We start from the raw sequence: 18395 nt of genomic DNA, 5'->3' as shown, positions 1-18395 counted from the left end.
GATGGTTCGGGGGTGAAAAAGCGGCGTCATACACGTAGAAGACACCGACGAAGATGTCAAGAGAGTTTGTGGTGATAAGTGTCGTCACTGGTGTCTGTGTGTTGTCAACAAAGTCATGTGATCTCTGCAGCAGAGTTAATACGTTACTTGCTGTTGTGAACGCGTCTGTGCAAAAGCAAACTCCGGGTAAATTCTAGTGTCTATTTCATCCGTTGGCTAAGTTGTTTTTACCTGAATTTAAAAGTAAAATGTAATCTTCATTGAACTTTATCAATTTGTACTACACATGTTGTTTGTATAGTTTTAAGCCGTTTATATCAGTGTGGTGAGCGTGTAAATTTTGATGTGTCTGTTGCCGAACCTATGATGTCAGACATATTCCAGCCGGGACACTAAACATTACTTACACTCGACACATCATTGTCCACATATATGTTTGGGTAGCAGGAGGAAGTGAGGCAATGTGCTGTGATAAGGCCAGACCAGGGGTTAGGGGGCTGGATTAGCGCCTCACCCACAGGGATTAGGCACAGAGAGTATTGACACAAGGTTCGCACACCACGTCCACCCGTCACTTCCACTGCAGCCCCGTCTCAGCCTATAGGTGGTGCTGTGGAGCACTGGGGGCTCTCACACATGTGAGCAGGTATGCATCTAAGTGGGCTATTTATGTAAGTGAGGATACAATGGCATTTTAATAAAACAACTCATTGAGCCTTGGTTTAGGTTGTCACCCACAGTGAGGTTTTAGCTGCACAGTACAAACAGCAGTAGGCTTAATTAGACAGTTTATATATAGTTTGACATTTTGGACAATATGTTATGTTATGACTTAGGGTGAGTGGGCCTTTTTTATTTGAGTCACCAAACCGTGGAACAGTTTTATCTATTGGGATCAGACAAGCGACATCCTTGAATGTTGGTAATTTTCAACTGTTTCCAGAAGCATGCTTCATGGGGAGGAGGGTAAACGAGAAGGGGCTTGGACGAAGCTGAAGAGAAGATGGGGTTAACAGACCCATCAGGCTTTGGATCGATCGTGTCTGGTCCCATGCTTGTCGAGTCATTGACCTCGGTCGTGCAAAGACCACTTCACAGTCAAAGATCAAGACTTTATTGTACCATTGAAGGTTGCATCTGTCGAGGTGAAGCAATCGTCTTTTGGTCAACATTCTGAGTCTGTATTTACTGCTGTAAACAGCATAGCAGAACGTAACAGTCACGATCTTTCTTTTTTATGATCTAGTAGATTGTTTTGGCATTTAACAAATCGAAAAAAATAGGGAAAAGAATATATCAAATTGACATGGGGTGGTAAAATAAAAGCATCCAGACCTAAACAGAAAAGAAAATGAAACTAAAAGGCTATTTCAAAGATAAATGAGTTAGATTGGTGATAAAATCACACAGGAAACTACCAATGATTCATCACTAACTGTCACGCTGTATCAATCATTTATATTAAAAGTAAATTCTGGTTTGTGGGTGAGCACAGGAAATAGGACCTAATATGTTTAGACCAGCAGGAAGAATAATATATTGTTTGGCAAATGGGGAACTTGTACGTGAAATCATGTTTCACTTAATCATCTCAGTGCATCTGCCACATGATGAAAACAGGGAACGGTCATGAAGGCTGGAGTCACCATGCAGTTTTATCAAAGGTCATTTTATGACCGTTTTATTTGCAGTTAATCTGAGACCAGGATGTACAGTGCCCACGCTATGTTGTATTGCTGCTGACAGAGATGTGACATTTTTTTATTGATATTTTGGAAAAGAAAGACGTGACCAGGAAGTTTGGTTTGACTCTGATACAGCTTTTCCTCCACAGTTGGCCTGAGGTTGACCCTTGCTCAGGCTCAGCGTGCTTATAGAAGCAAAGGAAAATCTTACCTCTCAATATTTGCTCAATGAGCTCATTTTCAAGTCATGCAGCAGCTTACATGGTGGGTAAAACTGATCAGACATAACACGATCCCCTCCGAGGGCCTGCCCCTGCATAGCAACCAGAGCAGTCAGATACTAAATCTTAAGAATGATACCATTGTTTTCAGCAGGGAGAGACGAAAGATGATTCATTATCTGGCTTTGATTGTGGTGGAGAATAAGAAACCCGCACTGCCTGAGGTAGTGTTAGAACCGTAGATATTACGTGTTTGGCACAGAAACTTGACGCCGACTTGTTTACTGCAGACGTAAGTGGGGATATAACACACACACATACAATCACATGCACATACGCATTAGCCATTAGCTCGTGACTCCAACAATGTCATCCATACAAAAGCAGTGGTCAGAGAAAAACAAGTGGCCTCAAAATTAATCTGGGCTCCACACACACACACACACACACACACACACACACACACACACACACACACACACACACACACACACACACACACACCTGCCACATTGAATAACCCCGACAGCTTCCCATCCTGTATCCTGTAGTGTTGGTACATTGTGGTACGTCCCCTCAAAATAACTTACAATGCACATTTTACATAATGACGTGTAAGATAATTACATACCTGTGTGTGTATATATATAAACGTTATATATATATATATATATATATATATATATACAAAAAAGTTATATACATTTTTTTGTTCTATATTGGTATTCTTGTGAGTTTGTTCAATGTAGTGCAGCAACGTTTTAATACAGTAGCTTCTCTCTGTTTATTAATGTCAGTAAATCATTTGTCCGGTGAGCAGTTGACACTCGTAGCCAACACTTGTTTGTCCCAGGGACTGAAAAACAATGTAGGCTTTGCCAAGGTCAGTGCTCCCAACGCAGCTGGCTGGAATCCCCCAGACTGTGCAACATGGACCAGTGCAGCTCTGCACGTATACACATCTCCTCCTCCTCCTCCTCCTCCTCCTCCTCCTCCTCCTCCTCCTTCCCTCTGTCCCTCTATCCCTCTCTCCCTCCCTCTCTCTCTATCGCGCTCCCTCATTTCTGTTGACACCACAGGAGTCAAGCAGAGCGAAAAACAAAGAGTCAGATCGTAGAAACTTGATTATTTTGTCTTTTTCTGGCCAATTGAAAACATTCATGTACATGTATTTTTTCATGAAATTATTATAATAAACAAAAATGCACATTCACATCATGTTTTAGAAGTAGCACATTAGAAATTCATGTTTTGTTTTTTTTTATGTTTTACTGGCAGAAGGAAATACCCAGTGGAGCTGGACGCGTGACAGCACACATGATGAAGGTCATGCCAGTCAGATGACAACTTAAAAAAAAAAATAGACAGCAGTGCCTGGGTGTCATGGATAATTTGTTTTTCTGTCATATAAGAAGAACCAAGGATAACGTGGAGCAAGAGAGGAAAAGATGAGACGGGAAGCTCTTTACGTCAAAACAGTTCCATCAAAACTGCATCATCGTGCCTCTCTTTCAAAAATAAGATAGATAGATAAATGTACTTTATTGATCCCAATTTGGGAAATGATTGTGTCACAGCAGCATGTCAAGGGCATTGCACATAGAGCAAAGAACAAAAGGCTAAATACAAAAGAGACAAGCGTTCAAAGTTGCAGTAGTTGTTTGAACATGACTAAAATAAATTAATATGAGTATAATATGTAAAAGAGTCAGAAATTTGAATTAAACAAAAATGTATAAAAGGGTCCTTTGACCCATCATCCACTCTGGGACAATGCACAACAAGTTAGAGAGGAAGGACAAAGTGGGTTCGTCGAGTGAACCTGAGGAAATGAAGGCAAAGGGAAAAGAAAGTGAGAGATCGCAGGGAGGAGGGACAGTGATAGGGGTCAGAGAAGTGGAACGTCAGGGGAATTTGGGAATCAACCGTGCCACTAGCTTTACTTAAAATAGCTCAGTGATATAGAGGGATTTTCTGTGTGCAGTTAAAAACGCCAAACCTGTTCCGTCTACACTGCGCTTTTCTAAAGTGCCCGTGAAGTTCAGTTAGTCTGTGAAACAGTCGTCATTCTGTGCATATGCTTCCATCGGTGTCTGCGCCGAGCGTTGAGATGAGACAAGTGACGTCTCAGTCTGCTTCTCTGTCACTGTGCATTTCTGATGAGTTCACTGACATGACAAAGACCCCTCTAATGGAAAAGTACAGTCTGAGAGTCTGCTTATCCTTTGGCATCGCTGCAGTCGGGACGCTGACAAACTCGCCAGATTCACATTTTGACATAAGCCACCTGTGTCTTTCACTGTGGTTAACACACTGAACAAAGTCTGTAGTAATAGTCAATACATGTTTTTACTTTATCATCAGTTTGGACGCATATATATATATATATATTCACTCCCCCGGGTGTATAAATATGCAGAGTAACCTGCTTATGTTTTAGATCAACTACCACATGTTCACTCTTCCACACATGTCCACAGAGGCCTTCACGCCATCAGAAAATAGTTTGTCCTGGACAGCACCTCAGGAAGACTGGGCCACACCCAGTGTTGCAGTAATCTTATCACCACAGTATGATACATATAAATACTTAAGATATATTAAAAGAAGCACACAAGTCAAAGATGTTTGGCAACGTAACTGATGCACACTCAGAAAAAGTTTTTTTAACTTTAAGTTCTTAACTGTATAGTATAGTAGCGTAGTGTTGTGTAGTCTAGAATACTACAGTATAGTATACATAGTATAATGTTGTGTAGTGTAGCATAGCATAGTGTAGTAACACATCACAGTATAGTGTATATTATATTGTAGTTTAGTATGGTGTAGTGTAGCATAGCGTGGTGTGGTATAGAAAAATATAGTGTGGTTCGGTGTGGTATGGTAAAGTAGGTATGGCGTTATAGTATAGTATAGTATGGTTTGGTATAGTATAGTATAGTGTGGTTTAGTGTAGTATGGTATAGTACTATCATGTAGTGTGATAGTAAGTATAGTTAAGAACAGCATAGCATAGCTTTACAAAAGTATACATTCAATAATATGATAATAATGTTTGTATCATTGAATGTGAAGTATCCATTTCAGGAATATACTGTTGTTGCACAAGATAAATATCACAGAGAATTATTTAGTGTTAAGCTGGATGACGTCTGTATGTGTAAGCTCGTGCACGTGCGCGTGTTTGTTTGTGTGTATACAAACATCAGTCTCCTATTGTGTTGGGGACAGTAGCGTGAGAGCGACCAGAGGGTCAGCTGTGCATCACATCAAAGATTTGGCCGACTGTAAAAGACCCCACTGTCAACACACGCACACACACACGCACACACACACACACACACACACACACACACACACACACACACACACACACACACACACACACACACACACACACTCAAACACACTCCGATCTGAGACCCCTGTGCAGCTTTCTATACTCCTCACACTAAACAATCAGGTATGACGGGCGTCGTCTTCCTGGGTCCCAGCGGGCTGGAGAAGACAAAAGACCCCCAGTAAGAGGACGTTCACTCATCCTCACACAGGACACATGGGAGCATAGATCTCTCTCTCTCATAAACACACACACACATCCACATCAGTCCATTGGGTCTGTACACAGGGTTTTATATAGTATCACTGTGTGTGTGTGTGTGTGTGTGTGTGTGTGTGTGTGTGTGTGTGTGTGTGTGTGTGTGTGTGTGTGTGTGTGTGTGTGTGTGTGTGTGTGTGTGTGTGTCAGATCATTTCACTACATAGCTTTCCCACACTCCTGGTTGTCCCTCTGATAATACCACACTTTGACACTGTCACATACAGTAGATTCAGCATCTGCATGGTCCATCACCACAGAACTACAGTCACGCTTATGCCTCCTTTAAATCTATTTAATTAGTTTATTTTCCGTCTTATGCATAATTTTTTATACACATTTACACACAACTCAGGATGGCATATTTGGTATCCATGAACACTTTTAAATTGTAGAATTGACTGTTATATACACGTATGTTGATTTGAACAACATGAGAGAATGAAAATGACTCCACCCTGGCAGAGTTTCAGGGATTATTAAAGAGAACATGTAATATATATATATATATATATATATATATATATATATATATATATATATATATATATATACTGTATGTTATCATCATGTTTGACATAAACCTCCAACAATAAAGAGAATAAGACGAATGAATGAAAGATATAACACTGGTGTGTATCTGCACAGCAGCATTTACATGATGATTCCTTCGCTGTAGATAAGATTATGCTGAGGTGGGATAAAGCGTGTTCTAATCATGGCAGGTAGGATGTGTCATGTGTTATTTATGTGTATAGCCTTTGCATAGGTGTGCCTGTCTGTATAGGCTACTTTATATTTTAAAAAGCTGAATACGTACTTTGTGCATATATCCAGCACATCATGCTTTGCTGAGTCTTTAGTGCTTATGTCCGTATCTGACTTAATTATTGATTAAGTTATTATAAATTATGTATCATTCATTTTATTATGTTATCATTATCGTCGCTTTTTTCCCTGACTTAACATTTTCTGTCATGTTGTCTGGGTTTTTTTTCAATAGCTGGATCTCTGTAAAACATGAAAACCATCCAAAAGCCACTGATTAAAAGAATGCTTTGTATTTTCTAGTTAAAATCAATGAAGCCAATTTTCCATAAAACACAATTTTATAGGTAAATAAATGCTCTTTGTTGCAGCTGGAATGATCCAAGTTCCACGATCTGTAGTGATTTTATTACATACAATTACATTAAAGTACTAGTTATATTCCCACTCTGACCACTCTCCTTTTCTTCTCAAATGTGCCTTTTACAGTCACTTGCATGGAACACTATGTATTTATTTTGTTATAATTTTATTTTAGGATAATGTCATCAATCTGTGCACTAAGGCTCAAATTTGACCTTGCATATTGTTCAAAGATATAATTAGGTCTAAAGCAAATCAATCAAATCTCCTCTAAACTATACCTTTATTTATGTAGAAGAAATGTTTTGGTGCTTGAAATGTTTTTTTACCAAGGTTGACAAAAGTAGTGGAATATATAGTATATAAATATAAAATAACTATGAGACCATTTTATGTTTGTAAATTTATTGTCCGTTTTACTTTATATCTTTTTTGATCTATATCTTTATTTTAAAAAACATGCATCTTGCTGTGCTCTGTTTTGGACGCTTTGAAATTTTATACTAAATAAATAAATGTGAACGCGTCATAAATCATTGTTATGCTCTGGCGCCATCGTGAGGTGGATATATGTAATTGCAGTTTTTTAAAAGTAGATTTGCAGGGGAAATGTCAGTGAATGAAACTGATCATGTACAGAAAACACAAATACAAATCTGCTGCAGTTTGAATTATTTCAATTTAACAGATTATTATCATGCGGCTGTGTGTTGGCTGTCGGTCGCATGGTGGCGCTGTTGTAATCGTGCCCGTCTTTTCAGAACAACGCTTCTTCCGGGTTGTCGTTGACGGGTCAGAGGTCGCAGCACATGCGTTTGTTGTGCTTCTGCTCTGGGTTCCTGCTTGTCGCTGTAACCGGGCTGAGCCAGTGATGTGATGGCTTCCCTGGGCTTGTTCCTGAGGAGGCAGCTGCCGCAGGCCCTGGCCCACTACGCCCGGGTGGTGAAGCTCCGGCACCGGCCTCCCTGCGCCGGGGCCCCGCCGCTGCTGCTGCTGCGGAGGCTGCACGGCCCGGGCCGGCTGCGGAATGTGGAGAAGGGACCGTGGGGGAAGAGCCGGGGGCCGGAGCTCCAGCAGCAGCAGTACCCGCTCACAGACCTCGATAAGGCGGACGCTTTGGTAGGTTCGGCCCGAGACTGGTTTCTAAACAATCTTAAGTCAAAGCTGCTTTTACTTTCGTTTCCCCCCCAAAGGAAATACAAACTAATAATGACTAATATTGACTATATATGTTGTTGTCACTTTTCAAAACCACCGCTACAAAGTGTTTCAGACAGCAAACATTACAATAAGGTTAAAAATCAAAGTCAGTAAAAGATATACAAAATACAACGTCATTCAAAAGTAATGGCGAAGGAGAAGGATAAAATAAACAGAATAGTGAGTAAAACTATTCACGTAAAATCCATGTTTATATCGTATGAATCCCATTTTATAGTTTTAATACTGTTTTAATATCTGTAAGAAGGTAAAAACATAAGGTTGATGTTTCTAGCAATTGTGTTTTATTGTTGCAGATGCTGAGAAAGTCCCATGAAACAGGTAACTAACATTTCACCCCACTTGTTTTACAGGTTAGAACTTTATTAATCAAAGTTTGTATCTGACTCTCTCCCTCTGTTTATTGAACGTGATGTTATCTACACACAGTGGTGGGAGAAGCACTCCGTTCATTTGCCCGAGTAAAATTAACGATTCCACGAGTAAAAGTCCTTCATTAACCCAAAACACTTGATCTGAAACGCTTCAGATTCTCTGTGAATTTCAGATTTTCACTCCCTCAAGATCCCGACTCAAGTTGTCTCACATCAACATCTGTATTAGTTTGTTCTGCAGCCTTGAGGAGCTCCTCCATTTCCTCCGTGCATTGCACCGTGGAACTAAAGTGCACTTAAACATAAAGTGTTTCAGTGTGAATACTGACATTGATAAAGTTTATACATAATTAACTCATCCTGAAGGAACTGAATTACTGAATTTCCTGTTCGGTGTCAGGGGTTGCAACAGCGTTGCAGCCAAATCCAATCGAATTGAAGTAAATGGTGACAGATTCTTCAAAAGTAAAAAACGACACGAAAAAGGAACATTAAAATGCCTCCATTCAAGCTCCGACATTCAAATTCGACTCGAAACAAGGTAATAAAGCCTAAATGTCCTCTGTGATCGACGCGCGAACACGGCTCCAAAAGAGGAAATCAGAATGAATGAGGTTTGGGTGAACTATCCCTTTAAGTGTTATCAGGAACTAGTAAACATCAAAAGCAGAAATTGAGTCAGGGCGCATATATAGACAAAGGATATTAAACCGTGAACAATAAACTCAGACAAACTTACTGGTGCATGGTCCCAAACTCGGGTATTGGGGCAGAATACACCCAGACTTTATATAACCCTCCCCCTTCAGAACTCCTCCCATTTGCACAGACAGGTAAACCCCTCCTCCGCCCCCGACCTCACAGAGTGGGCCTTGATTCTGCAACAGACACCTTTTGATTATATGGTAAATGGACCGTATTTATATAGAGCTTTTTAAAATTTACACCCTAAACCACATTCATTCATGCACTGCTTTTAAACATGCACAATTTGCAGTGTCATAACACCTCAGTGTGCAGACTGGAGGAGGCCGGGGATTAGGGCCTGGTCTGAAAGCAGTAATGTCTGAAAAGAGTCTGTTGTCATATGCACGTACACAGTTTGATTCTGGTTCTCTGTACTTGTTTCTTTTCAGGCTGTAACTCTGAGTGGCTGCTTATTTCTGTCTTTGAATGTTTTTGCAGGATTCCTGTCGTGGTTCAGGAACGGTCTGCTGGCCACTGGGATCGGAGTCATCGCATTCGTCCAGAGTGAAGTGGGCCGAGAAGCCGGCTACGGTACAGGCCTCAACACACACACACACAGTTTAGTGTACAAGTCCAGCAGAGCTGTAGCACGATCAGCACAAGCTTCGTGGTAGTGCAACAACAAACAGTAGTTCATGATGCAAGTTTGATAACGAAGGGGACGGTACATTCTTAAAGGTGGATTATAGAAAAATTTAATTAAACTGCAACTGCTTTTGAAAATCAATGGATAAGCATGAAATAACTAGAATCTAAATGTGTCAATACCTCATTTCTGTTTGTGCGATCTGCAAGAGATTTTATTTGCTGAATCATCAGCAGGTTTTTAAAAAAAAAGCTGAAAGAACAACATTCCAGCCTTGGTATGAAATTTAGTCATGACTTCAGTATAATTTATGTCAGATTAAAAAGCAAGCTGACCTACTTAACTAACACATATTCCCAGTGTTAAATCAAGGGCACAGCTTGTATGATTAACAGAAAATATTCCTCATATTTTTTTATTTGAGTAGAACCAACCTGCCTCCATCTCAGATTTCAGTGCAGGGGAGAAAACTTATTGTACCTCTACAACAAACCACATGAGTCTGCCTCTCCACAGCCTTCTTCATCCTGGGAGGTGTGTGCGTGTCGTTTGGCGGCGCCTCTTACCTTGGCAGCATCTTCGCCCTGCGGAGGATGATGCAGCTGTCTGTGCCAGCGCTGCTGCTCCAGGGGGCCGCGGTGGGCAGCGTCGCCCTCTTTTGGCTCTGCGCGGTATCTCTCTACATCGGCCGCCTGGAGGTGGAGATCATCCACGATGAGGAGGAGGGGGAGGGAGAGGAGGACGACGAGTGCCGTGAGTGCCGCGAGAGGCGGGAACTCCGGGGCTACAGAGGCTCCCACAGCAGTGAGGACAGTGACAGCAGGGGGCCGACGAAGTAGACAACTTCCAGGGATGGAGAGTGTGTGTGTGTGTGTGTGTGTGCGTGCGTGTGCAGGCTGGCTGTGAGTTTATAGATTCTGTACAAACCTGCTGTTCCTTGTTATACAGATGTATTCTGATAATTTCTTATCACACATATTCAAAGCATATCTGTCTGAAAATTGTAATTCACACCAAATATTTGCCATCTTCACATTGACGGGCACGTTGCAGAGACTCTTTGTGAACATTGTGTTTGTTCAAGTTTACTTTTCAGGGTGCTTTATGCTACATTTCTCTTCTCAGACAACTGTTGCTCAGATTGTGTCTGTCTTACTTTGTTCTGTGACTGATTTACTGCAGTTTGCATAAAAGACGTGAAATAAAATACGCTGGATTTGAAAAGCTGTGTGGGTGCTGGAAAAATATTTAAGTCTTTTTTTCTGTTATTCAATGACGGCTTGGAGTTTATTTTTAGAGGTTTAAATGACCCTGTGAAGTAATTTTTTTATTTTTATTTGTAAGGACAACAGCACTTTTGTCGGTTTTTATTCATCATAACACAAACTTTAGACCTTTGGGGTATGTTTTTTACATCTTTGCCTGTGGTTATATATTTTGTTCGGTATTGGTACATTACATGTTCAGTACCTAAATGTACAAACCATTTTACCCTTGCGAGTGAACATCACATCATCTGGTGATCGCTGTAATGGCTTTTTTTCATAATTTAAAGAACAGTTGAAGGCATGGATAAGTTAAGTAATTGATTGGTGTGGGAAAATGTGGTTTGCCATTAACTTTTGTGTGTGTGCACCACTTTCAGTGCACGCTACTGTATATACTGTAATAAAGCCAGATTGGATCTGTGCTGACACAGATAAAGAAGCTTCTGTGTATATTTGTGATGTTTTTGGAATCATAATTAAAGAAAAGATAAATCTGAGGGTTGAGAATGACACTCAGCACACATATAACGGTCCCTTAAAATTCAATGAGACCACCACATTTCACACATTCATAGATCAGTCCCCTAAATGTGCATGATCTGTGTTTATAGTGATCTATGAATTATTCCCTGAAAAACTAAAGAAAGTGAAAAGATATTTCTAGATCTGCAATTGTATCCAGATCCAGCCCAAAGTTGAATGTCTTCTTTCTTGGTCCATATCTCATCCTTCTAATAAGTTTCATGGAAATGTGTAGAGTAGTTTTTGCGTTATCCTGCTCACTAACACACAAAACCTCCTAGAGGTATTTAAACAGTTTACCTGAATTACACAACACTTTGAGGAAGTCATTTTCACATCTCAGTAAGTTGGGACCTCACATGCTGAGATCATTAGTCAAATCCCACCTAAAACTGGATTAGCAGCAGGTGGCTGCTGGTCAGTTGTGGCCCCTGATGGTTAATGTGGCCCTTGTCCCACCAACAACACTGAGCCAAAACTCTAAATCATCCAGTTTTAATCTGTTGCTTACAGATGAAACATCCAATATTTTCATAAATCATATTTTTCCCAAGCTTTAACTGTTGCCATTTAAAAAACATACATTGTGAACTTCCTCTTTCTTTTCAAGTTTAGTACATATTAAGTCTGCATTAACTTATTAAACACACATTACATGTATATTTCAAGTTGACGGCCTCCAGCTTGATGAAACCGATAAATTCCTAGAAACAGGCACAGAGGACACGACCTCTGTGTCTCAGGGGCCGGGGCGGAGGAGATTCACACTGACACTCTTTCATGGAATGTAAGGGCATCAAAAAATGTTCAGCTTCAGCAAATTATCAGCACAAGCAAAGACCTCTACCTGTGCCCGACACCTCGTAAGAAGTTCTGCTATTTTCATATTTTATGCAAACAAGGCCCAACACGATGTAGCAGTGCTGTCAGAGTCGGTGGTTAGTCTCCGCTGCAGCACGAGTCAAAAGACGAACAAACTGTCCACACACACGCTGCACATGCATAATTTTTATAATGAGCTGCTGATCTGCGAGCATGTATGAATATATGAACTGAGCCGAGCAGCATGTGGTTGTTGTGTACGTGTATGTGTGTGTGTTTGTGTGGAAGATGGTGGGGGGGGGGGCTCTGTCTGTGATAACTATCGCTGACTGGGTTAGGGCGAAGGTCTGTGATATCTCCCAGCCATCGACACACCGTGTTGCTGTTGAGACTCACCTTAGAGTCACCCTCTCTTCCTCTCTCCTTCGCCCTCTCCTCCTCCTCCTCCTCCTCCTCCTCCCTTTACCTCTCCTCTCCCTGATTCACGGGGCGTCTCGGTGCAGTTGTGTTTCACATGCAGGGTGTGTCTGGACGGCTGCTGCAGTGTGACCAGCACCCCACCTCCCCCACCTCCCCCCCCCCTCGAGCCCTCCCCCTCCTCCTCCCTCCGTGGGCTCCCTCTCCCCCCCACCTCAGATCCTCTTCTACCCTTTTCTGCCCTCGCATCCTCTCTTTCTGGACTCCTCCTCACGTTCGCCTCTCCACCCACCCACTCCCCTTCCCTCCTCCGTGGCTGCATTTGACTGCACAGGTCTGTTTGGCATGCAGGAGGCTCCTGAGGCCTGGCGCGTCTAAAGGGCAGGGCGCCCAGAGGCAGGAGACGCACCCTCACTGACAAACACCATCTACCCCAGACCCCGAGCAGAGCGGCTGCTGAAATCACAACACCAGACACAGCTCCAAGTCCAGGGCTGCAGCCTCATACATCTCCCAAAAACCTCAGCCTCACTGCCACACGCCCGGCCCTGAGAGTCGGAGCTGTAACCTCTGCTCATTTGGCTCATCTGCTCTCAGGTGTTAAATGCCATGTGTACGGATCAAAGCATCTGCATTTCAAGTGTGGATTGGCCTTCTCCTGGCTGAGAGGAGCGAGGGGAGATTGTTGGGAAACAAAGACAAAGAGGACACTAGTGGAGATAGTGAGAGGAGGGATGGGAGAGTTGTTGAGTTTTGCAGTGAGCCCCATGCCAGGTGCGTGGAGGCCGTCTGCCTCCATCCCTCACTCTATTATTCCGACCCGTATTTTTACTCTTTCAAATGCATTTACATGTGCTGAGGTATTTCCCCCGGGAGCGCGACTCCAATTCAGGGGGTAAGATAAGCCATCAAAGTCAGTGACAGAGAGGGCGTATGGGTGACTCACTGACAGCCTGAGGAGGAGACAGTCAGGAGAGCTGCCATGACTTGTGGGCACACACACACACACACACACACACACACACACACACACACTGACACAAGCAGTGCAAAATCATTTCAACTGTACAAGCAGCACCTTTTCTCTTGCTATGTGCAGACAGCACGAGGACACAGAGAAGCAACCAGAGGTGGTTCTGCAGCTCAGTTCACATCACATCAGCGCACACGCTCATACAGTGCATACGCTTTTGCACGTACAATGGCATTTTCTCCCCAACAACTGCTCTTGTTTAGTATGCGCTTCCTTTGGTCTTGAGGAGGAATGATCCTCACTCTAATGAACTAGGGCCTGCCACTTGAATGTAAAACAGGATTTAACCCGTCTTCAATGTCAGAGCCCCTCCCTGGGGCTGCTTCAGACAACACACACGCACACACTCGCAAATTCATGGAGATACACACACGGGCAAACCACCAATGTACACACACACACACACACAGTGCTGCACACGCCTGCATATAGTTTTTCATAAGTGAGACACTCTCCATGCACTCTGTGTGCTCTCTGTGCCTCTGTGTTCATTTCAGACCAATTTATGGCAACGTCTTTGTTGAATCCGACACACTCAGATGACGGCCTGCTGCACGTCGATTCATAGTGTGTCTGTGTGCGTGTGTGTGTGTGTGTGTTATGATGTGTGACATTTCTCTCTGTGTGTTATGAACAGTGAAAGAATGTATAGGAATGTCTGTTAAATACCTGAAATACAACTTTAGGTATATATGAAGTATTGATAAAATATTTAAACATTCTTAAATCTATTCATATAATTGATACTTCATACATATATGATACATATTGTTTAAAATATTAACGGATACTTCATTCAACCTGAAATAAAACTTTAGGTATATATGAAGTACTGACTAAATATTAACAAATACTTCAGATATACCCCAAAAGAAACTTTAACTTCAGATGTGTATGAAGTATTGATTAAATATGAACCAATACTTTACATATACCTGAAATATAACCTTAGATATATAGGAAGTATTCATTAAATAACAAACACTTTCTGAAATTTCACTTTAGGTCTATATGAAGAATTAATTAAATATGAACAAATACTTCATATTTACCTGAAATATAACTCCAAGTATATATGAAGTATTGCTTCAGTATTTAAATAATACTCCATAGATACCAGAAATATGACTCCAGGTATATATGAAGTATTGCTTCAGTTTTTAAAATACTCCATACACCTGAAATATTACTCCAGGTATATATGAAGTATTGATTAAATATGAAAAAATCTAGTCTATGCAAATGAAAATGATGGATCTATTTTGAATCCTATATGAAATATATATCTATATACTAAATAAATCATTTAAATTCATGTGTTGCAAAAGAAGCAATAAAGAAACAACACAGTCTTGAGTTGTGCTCCTCTACTGGAATATTTTATTGTTATCATCTGTATCACTGTTTCTTCTTTTTACATGTGTTCATTTTATTGGATGAGTGTGTGGAGTATTCACAAAGATGGGAGGATAACATTAGATTCACAGTGATGGGCAAAGGGTTAGCTATTTAATCAAATAAAAAAAAGAAAAGATAAACACACGCTTGTACAAGCAAACGCACTCGCACACACTCATACGCGCACATGATACCATTAAACACCCGAGTACATATGTGCGCTCACACATTTGTATGTGACGGCTCCAGTATGGGTGTGTAGTGCACATTGGATCTGACCAATTAGAAATGTGTTTTCTCTTTCTTTTTTTCCGTCAGAACATCTGAACCATCAGATCAGACAGTGAACTATATCCCAGTCTGAAGAAAAACAGACGATAGTAATTCAGGTGTATTTTGATCAATTATAAGGACTTTATTCAAAGTGCTAGAGAAGAATGTGACCTTTCTTTCTGAGTCTTTACATCATTAACTTTTATTATCATCACAAATGTGACTATCCTCACATTTCTTAAATAATATGTGTGTTGTAATTTGGCAGAAATAGTCACATTTTCAAATGTTAAATATTGCATTTTGGAATTACAATAATTGGAGTGTAGTACACAACAACAAAATGGACTCACTTCAGTTCAGTTGGGAGATTCTTGTTTTTCATATAAAGTGTTTATATGTTTAGTCCTGAGATAAATTCCAATCACTCAGTGTGAAACAGAAATTTCTTTTTATTTCCACTTTATAATTTAAAACTTTATTTCCATTTGACTGAATTGTATTGAAACCAATACTGAAACAATTCTGTATATTTTTATTGACGTCAGATGGTCGTCTTTTAATGACCACATGTGGTCTCAGTTTTTTTTTTTTTAATGGGCATTTATCCCCCCCCCCCCACAACGCTGTGGTCAGGCTGAGACATTAGTGACCTCCGTTTCATTGTTTTCTGTTTTAACAGCAAGTGTTAAGTGATGAAGTGCTTCGAGTTCAACACCAGAACAAATCCCAGTAAGTGCTCAGAAAAACACAGGAGGTTTGAATGATAACAAAACACTTTTGTCCTCCTCCTAAAAACACATTTTTTAGAAATAGCTTTTTTAGAGAATAATAACAATAATAAAAAAAACATATGATATTGTGCATCCAATAAAACTATGTTATTCTGTCTGTCTAGACACATTTTTCACACCATTCTTCCATCGGTTTTATCTGCTTCAAAAATCAATGATAAAAAACATAAAAAATAAGAAAAACAAGAATATGGCTTTCATACACAAACACAATCGTATCATCATGTGGAATATACTATAATTAATACTCAGTTAAACAAATGAACTTCCTATAATCAAAACACAGAAATAGCATCCAGTCTGCATTGCATCTTCTTCCTTTATATATAATGGAATGTCTGGGACTACATTAGTCATATTTTTGTCCCAACAGTGTGCTTTAAGTATGGCTGACTGATGAATACTTGGATTTTCTTTTCATTATTATTATTATTATTATTTCGAATCTCAATACAAAAAAACACCAGAGGGGTGTCTCCATTTATTTTATGGGAAAACCCAACAATTACATTCTCACCTGGATCTCAGCGTAAGAGGTGATTTGTATGATACTGCAATAATAAAAATGTATATTCAAAATTCCCTTTTGTTCCTACAGACCAGTGTCCGTCTCTTTCTACCGTCTTCTGTTAATTGGGTTAATCGGGGCGACAGCGAGTTGGGTGTGAGCTGAGGGTCTTTATGGTTTCGTCTCTATATACAATATGGCTTCTCTGAGTGGAAGAGACACAGAAAATCAACACAGTCGTCGAGAGAAAGACACAGAGCAGAGTTCATTATTGTTGAAGAGAGGGAACGTCTTGAGGGACGAGCAGTCAAAAGTTTCCACGTCCCGTTTTCTTTGAGAATCACTGTCACTCGTCCACAACAGGCAGACAACGATTCCCTACGGCAGCGACTTGTCACATACTTTAGATCGCAGTTATTCAACTCATTGTCCAATTAGTAATGTCCTCAGAGGCGTAATGTCCTGCCACTTCTGTCCGTCCTGCCCTTTTCAATGTCTCTCTTTCTGTTCTGTCACCCGCTCCATCCTTCATTTTCATCTTCTCCTCTCGCCTCCTCCCCTCTGACTCTCTCAGTCCTCCTCCGAGCCTGCGGCCCCCCTCAGTCCATTCATACAGAAGGGCAGGCCGGAGGAGAAAGGGCTGTCAGACGGGGAGAAACCACTGAAGGGTGGCAGCCCGGCCAGCCGCTGCAGGTGGGGGAAGAAGGCTGGTGGGGGTCCCTTGTGGTGGTCTGAGCGTAGCTGCAGGCCATCACTGTGTCCCACGCTGTGGTGGTGGGAGGGAGGCAGCTCAGGTGGAGCGTAGCGGATGGTGCTGGGGGCGTAGAGGCTCTGAGGACCCTGTGGGCCGAGGGCAAGGGGGTGAAAGAGGACCCGCCCCGCAGCACCACCTGCAGCCAGTCTCTGCAGTAGCTCAAAGTCAGGACCACCACCTGGGCAGCCGTTGCCAAGGCTGCCTCGACTGACTATGCCCGACAGGGACCTCTCCTCGCGGGGCAGCGGGGAGGACACTGACATGGCGGGGGACAGAGCAGGGGATGGCGGAGTGAACAAACCTTTAGGAGGGGCTTCGCTGCTGGAAGAGGAGTCGGGGATCGGGGTGGTGGGGCTGTCGCCGTTGAGACTGCTGGAGGGCGTGTGTGCATGTGAGGGTTGGTGCTGGCTGGGGTGCGAGGTGGAGGTTTGTGTGTGTGACCCCCAGCGACCCCCGCCGGTGAGGGAGTCGTGCTCAGTCTTGATGCTGGGGCTGCCAGTCAGAGAAGATGGGGTCACTACACTCTTCAGCTGCTGAATCACAGCCCGGCCGTTGTGCACCCTCCCTCCTCTCTCCCCTCTGGTCGGGGTGTCTCCCCCCCTGCTCTGTTTGCCTCCTCCCCTGCCGTCTTCCTGTTTCAGTCTGTCACTGTCTCCCCCCTGCTCCCACTCCGTTTCTTCCTCTTCCTCCCCCTCGCTATCACTCGCCAGGTCAGAGGAGGCGGATACGCTCTCCTCCACGTGACGGAGTTCCTCCAGTCTGCGGCGGTTTTCGGGTGGAGCACCCTCGGGTTCGGACCTCAGGAGCCGCTTCCTCCTGTCCTCTGATTGGATGGCGGCGGCAGTGAATTTCTCCCTCCCTTTAGTGTCGGGGTCACTCTTCCCTGCTGAGCCCTTTACTGGCTGTGAACCTGAAGGAGGAGGAAGGAGAGTTTTATGATAAGGAGCCACAGAGGCAGGTGTTTCTGTGTGTTAGTGGGCATCATGGGAAGGGACTAGTGTGTGTGTGTGTGTGTGTGTGTGTGTGTGTGTGTGTGTGTGTGT

General features: G+C 42.2%; 2 protein-coding genes across 11 annotated transcripts in view; one reads left to right on the top strand and one right to left on the bottom strand.

Annotated features, from left to right (window-relative positions):
- Window positions 1-7396: 7396 nt before the first annotated feature.
- On the top strand, window positions 7397-11266 carry tmem160 (transmembrane protein 160). Its single transcript, XM_034604023.1, has 4 exons — window positions 7397-7754; window positions 8153-8177; window positions 9416-9508; window positions 10080-11266. Exons 1-4 carry the CDS (start codon window positions 7512-7514, stop codon window positions 10400-10402), a joined length of 684 nt encoding a protein of 227 aa, XP_034459914.1. The 5' UTR covers window positions 7397-7511; the 3' UTR covers window positions 10403-11266.
- Window positions 11267-14979: 3713 nt separating this feature from the next.
- Window positions 14980-18395, bottom strand: part of npas1 (neuronal PAS domain protein 1) — a 69632-nt gene continuing 66216 nt past the window's right edge. For all 10 annotated transcript variants that reach the window (XM_034604683.1, XM_034604688.1, XM_034604686.1 and 7 more), the window contains one exon: window positions 14980-18262. In XM_034604683.1, coding sequence (XP_034460574.1) covers window positions 17169-18262 — 1094 coding nt within the window. In that variant the 3' untranslated portion in view covers window positions 14980-17168. The remainder of the gene's footprint in view (window positions 18263-18395) is intronic.

The sequence above is a fragment of the Hippoglossus hippoglossus genome, chromosome 13 (genome assembly GCF_009819705.1).
Source record: "Hippoglossus hippoglossus isolate fHipHip1 chromosome 13, fHipHip1.pri, whole genome shotgun sequence".
Lineage (NCBI taxonomy): Eukaryota > Metazoa > Chordata > Actinopteri > Pleuronectiformes > Pleuronectidae > Hippoglossus > Hippoglossus hippoglossus.
Note: the sequence above shows the minus strand (reverse complement) of the source record. Positions and strands in the feature narration are given on the sequence as shown.

Excerpts from the sequence above, each read along its gene's own strand:
- tmem160 (XM_034604023.1), top strand. The coding sequence starts at position 7,512 with ATGGCTTCCCTGGGCTTGTTCCTGAGGAGGCAGCTGCCGCAGGCCCTG. Across the intron at positions 7,755-8,152 it reads TCGATAAGGCGGACGCTTTG|ATGCTGAGAAAGTCCCATGA; the intron begins GTAGGTTCGGCC and ends TTATTGTTGCAG. Across the intron at positions 9,509-10,079 it reads GGGCCGAGAAGCCGGCTACG|CCTTCTTCATCCTGGGAGGT; the intron begins GTACAGGCCTCA and ends GCCTCTCCACAG.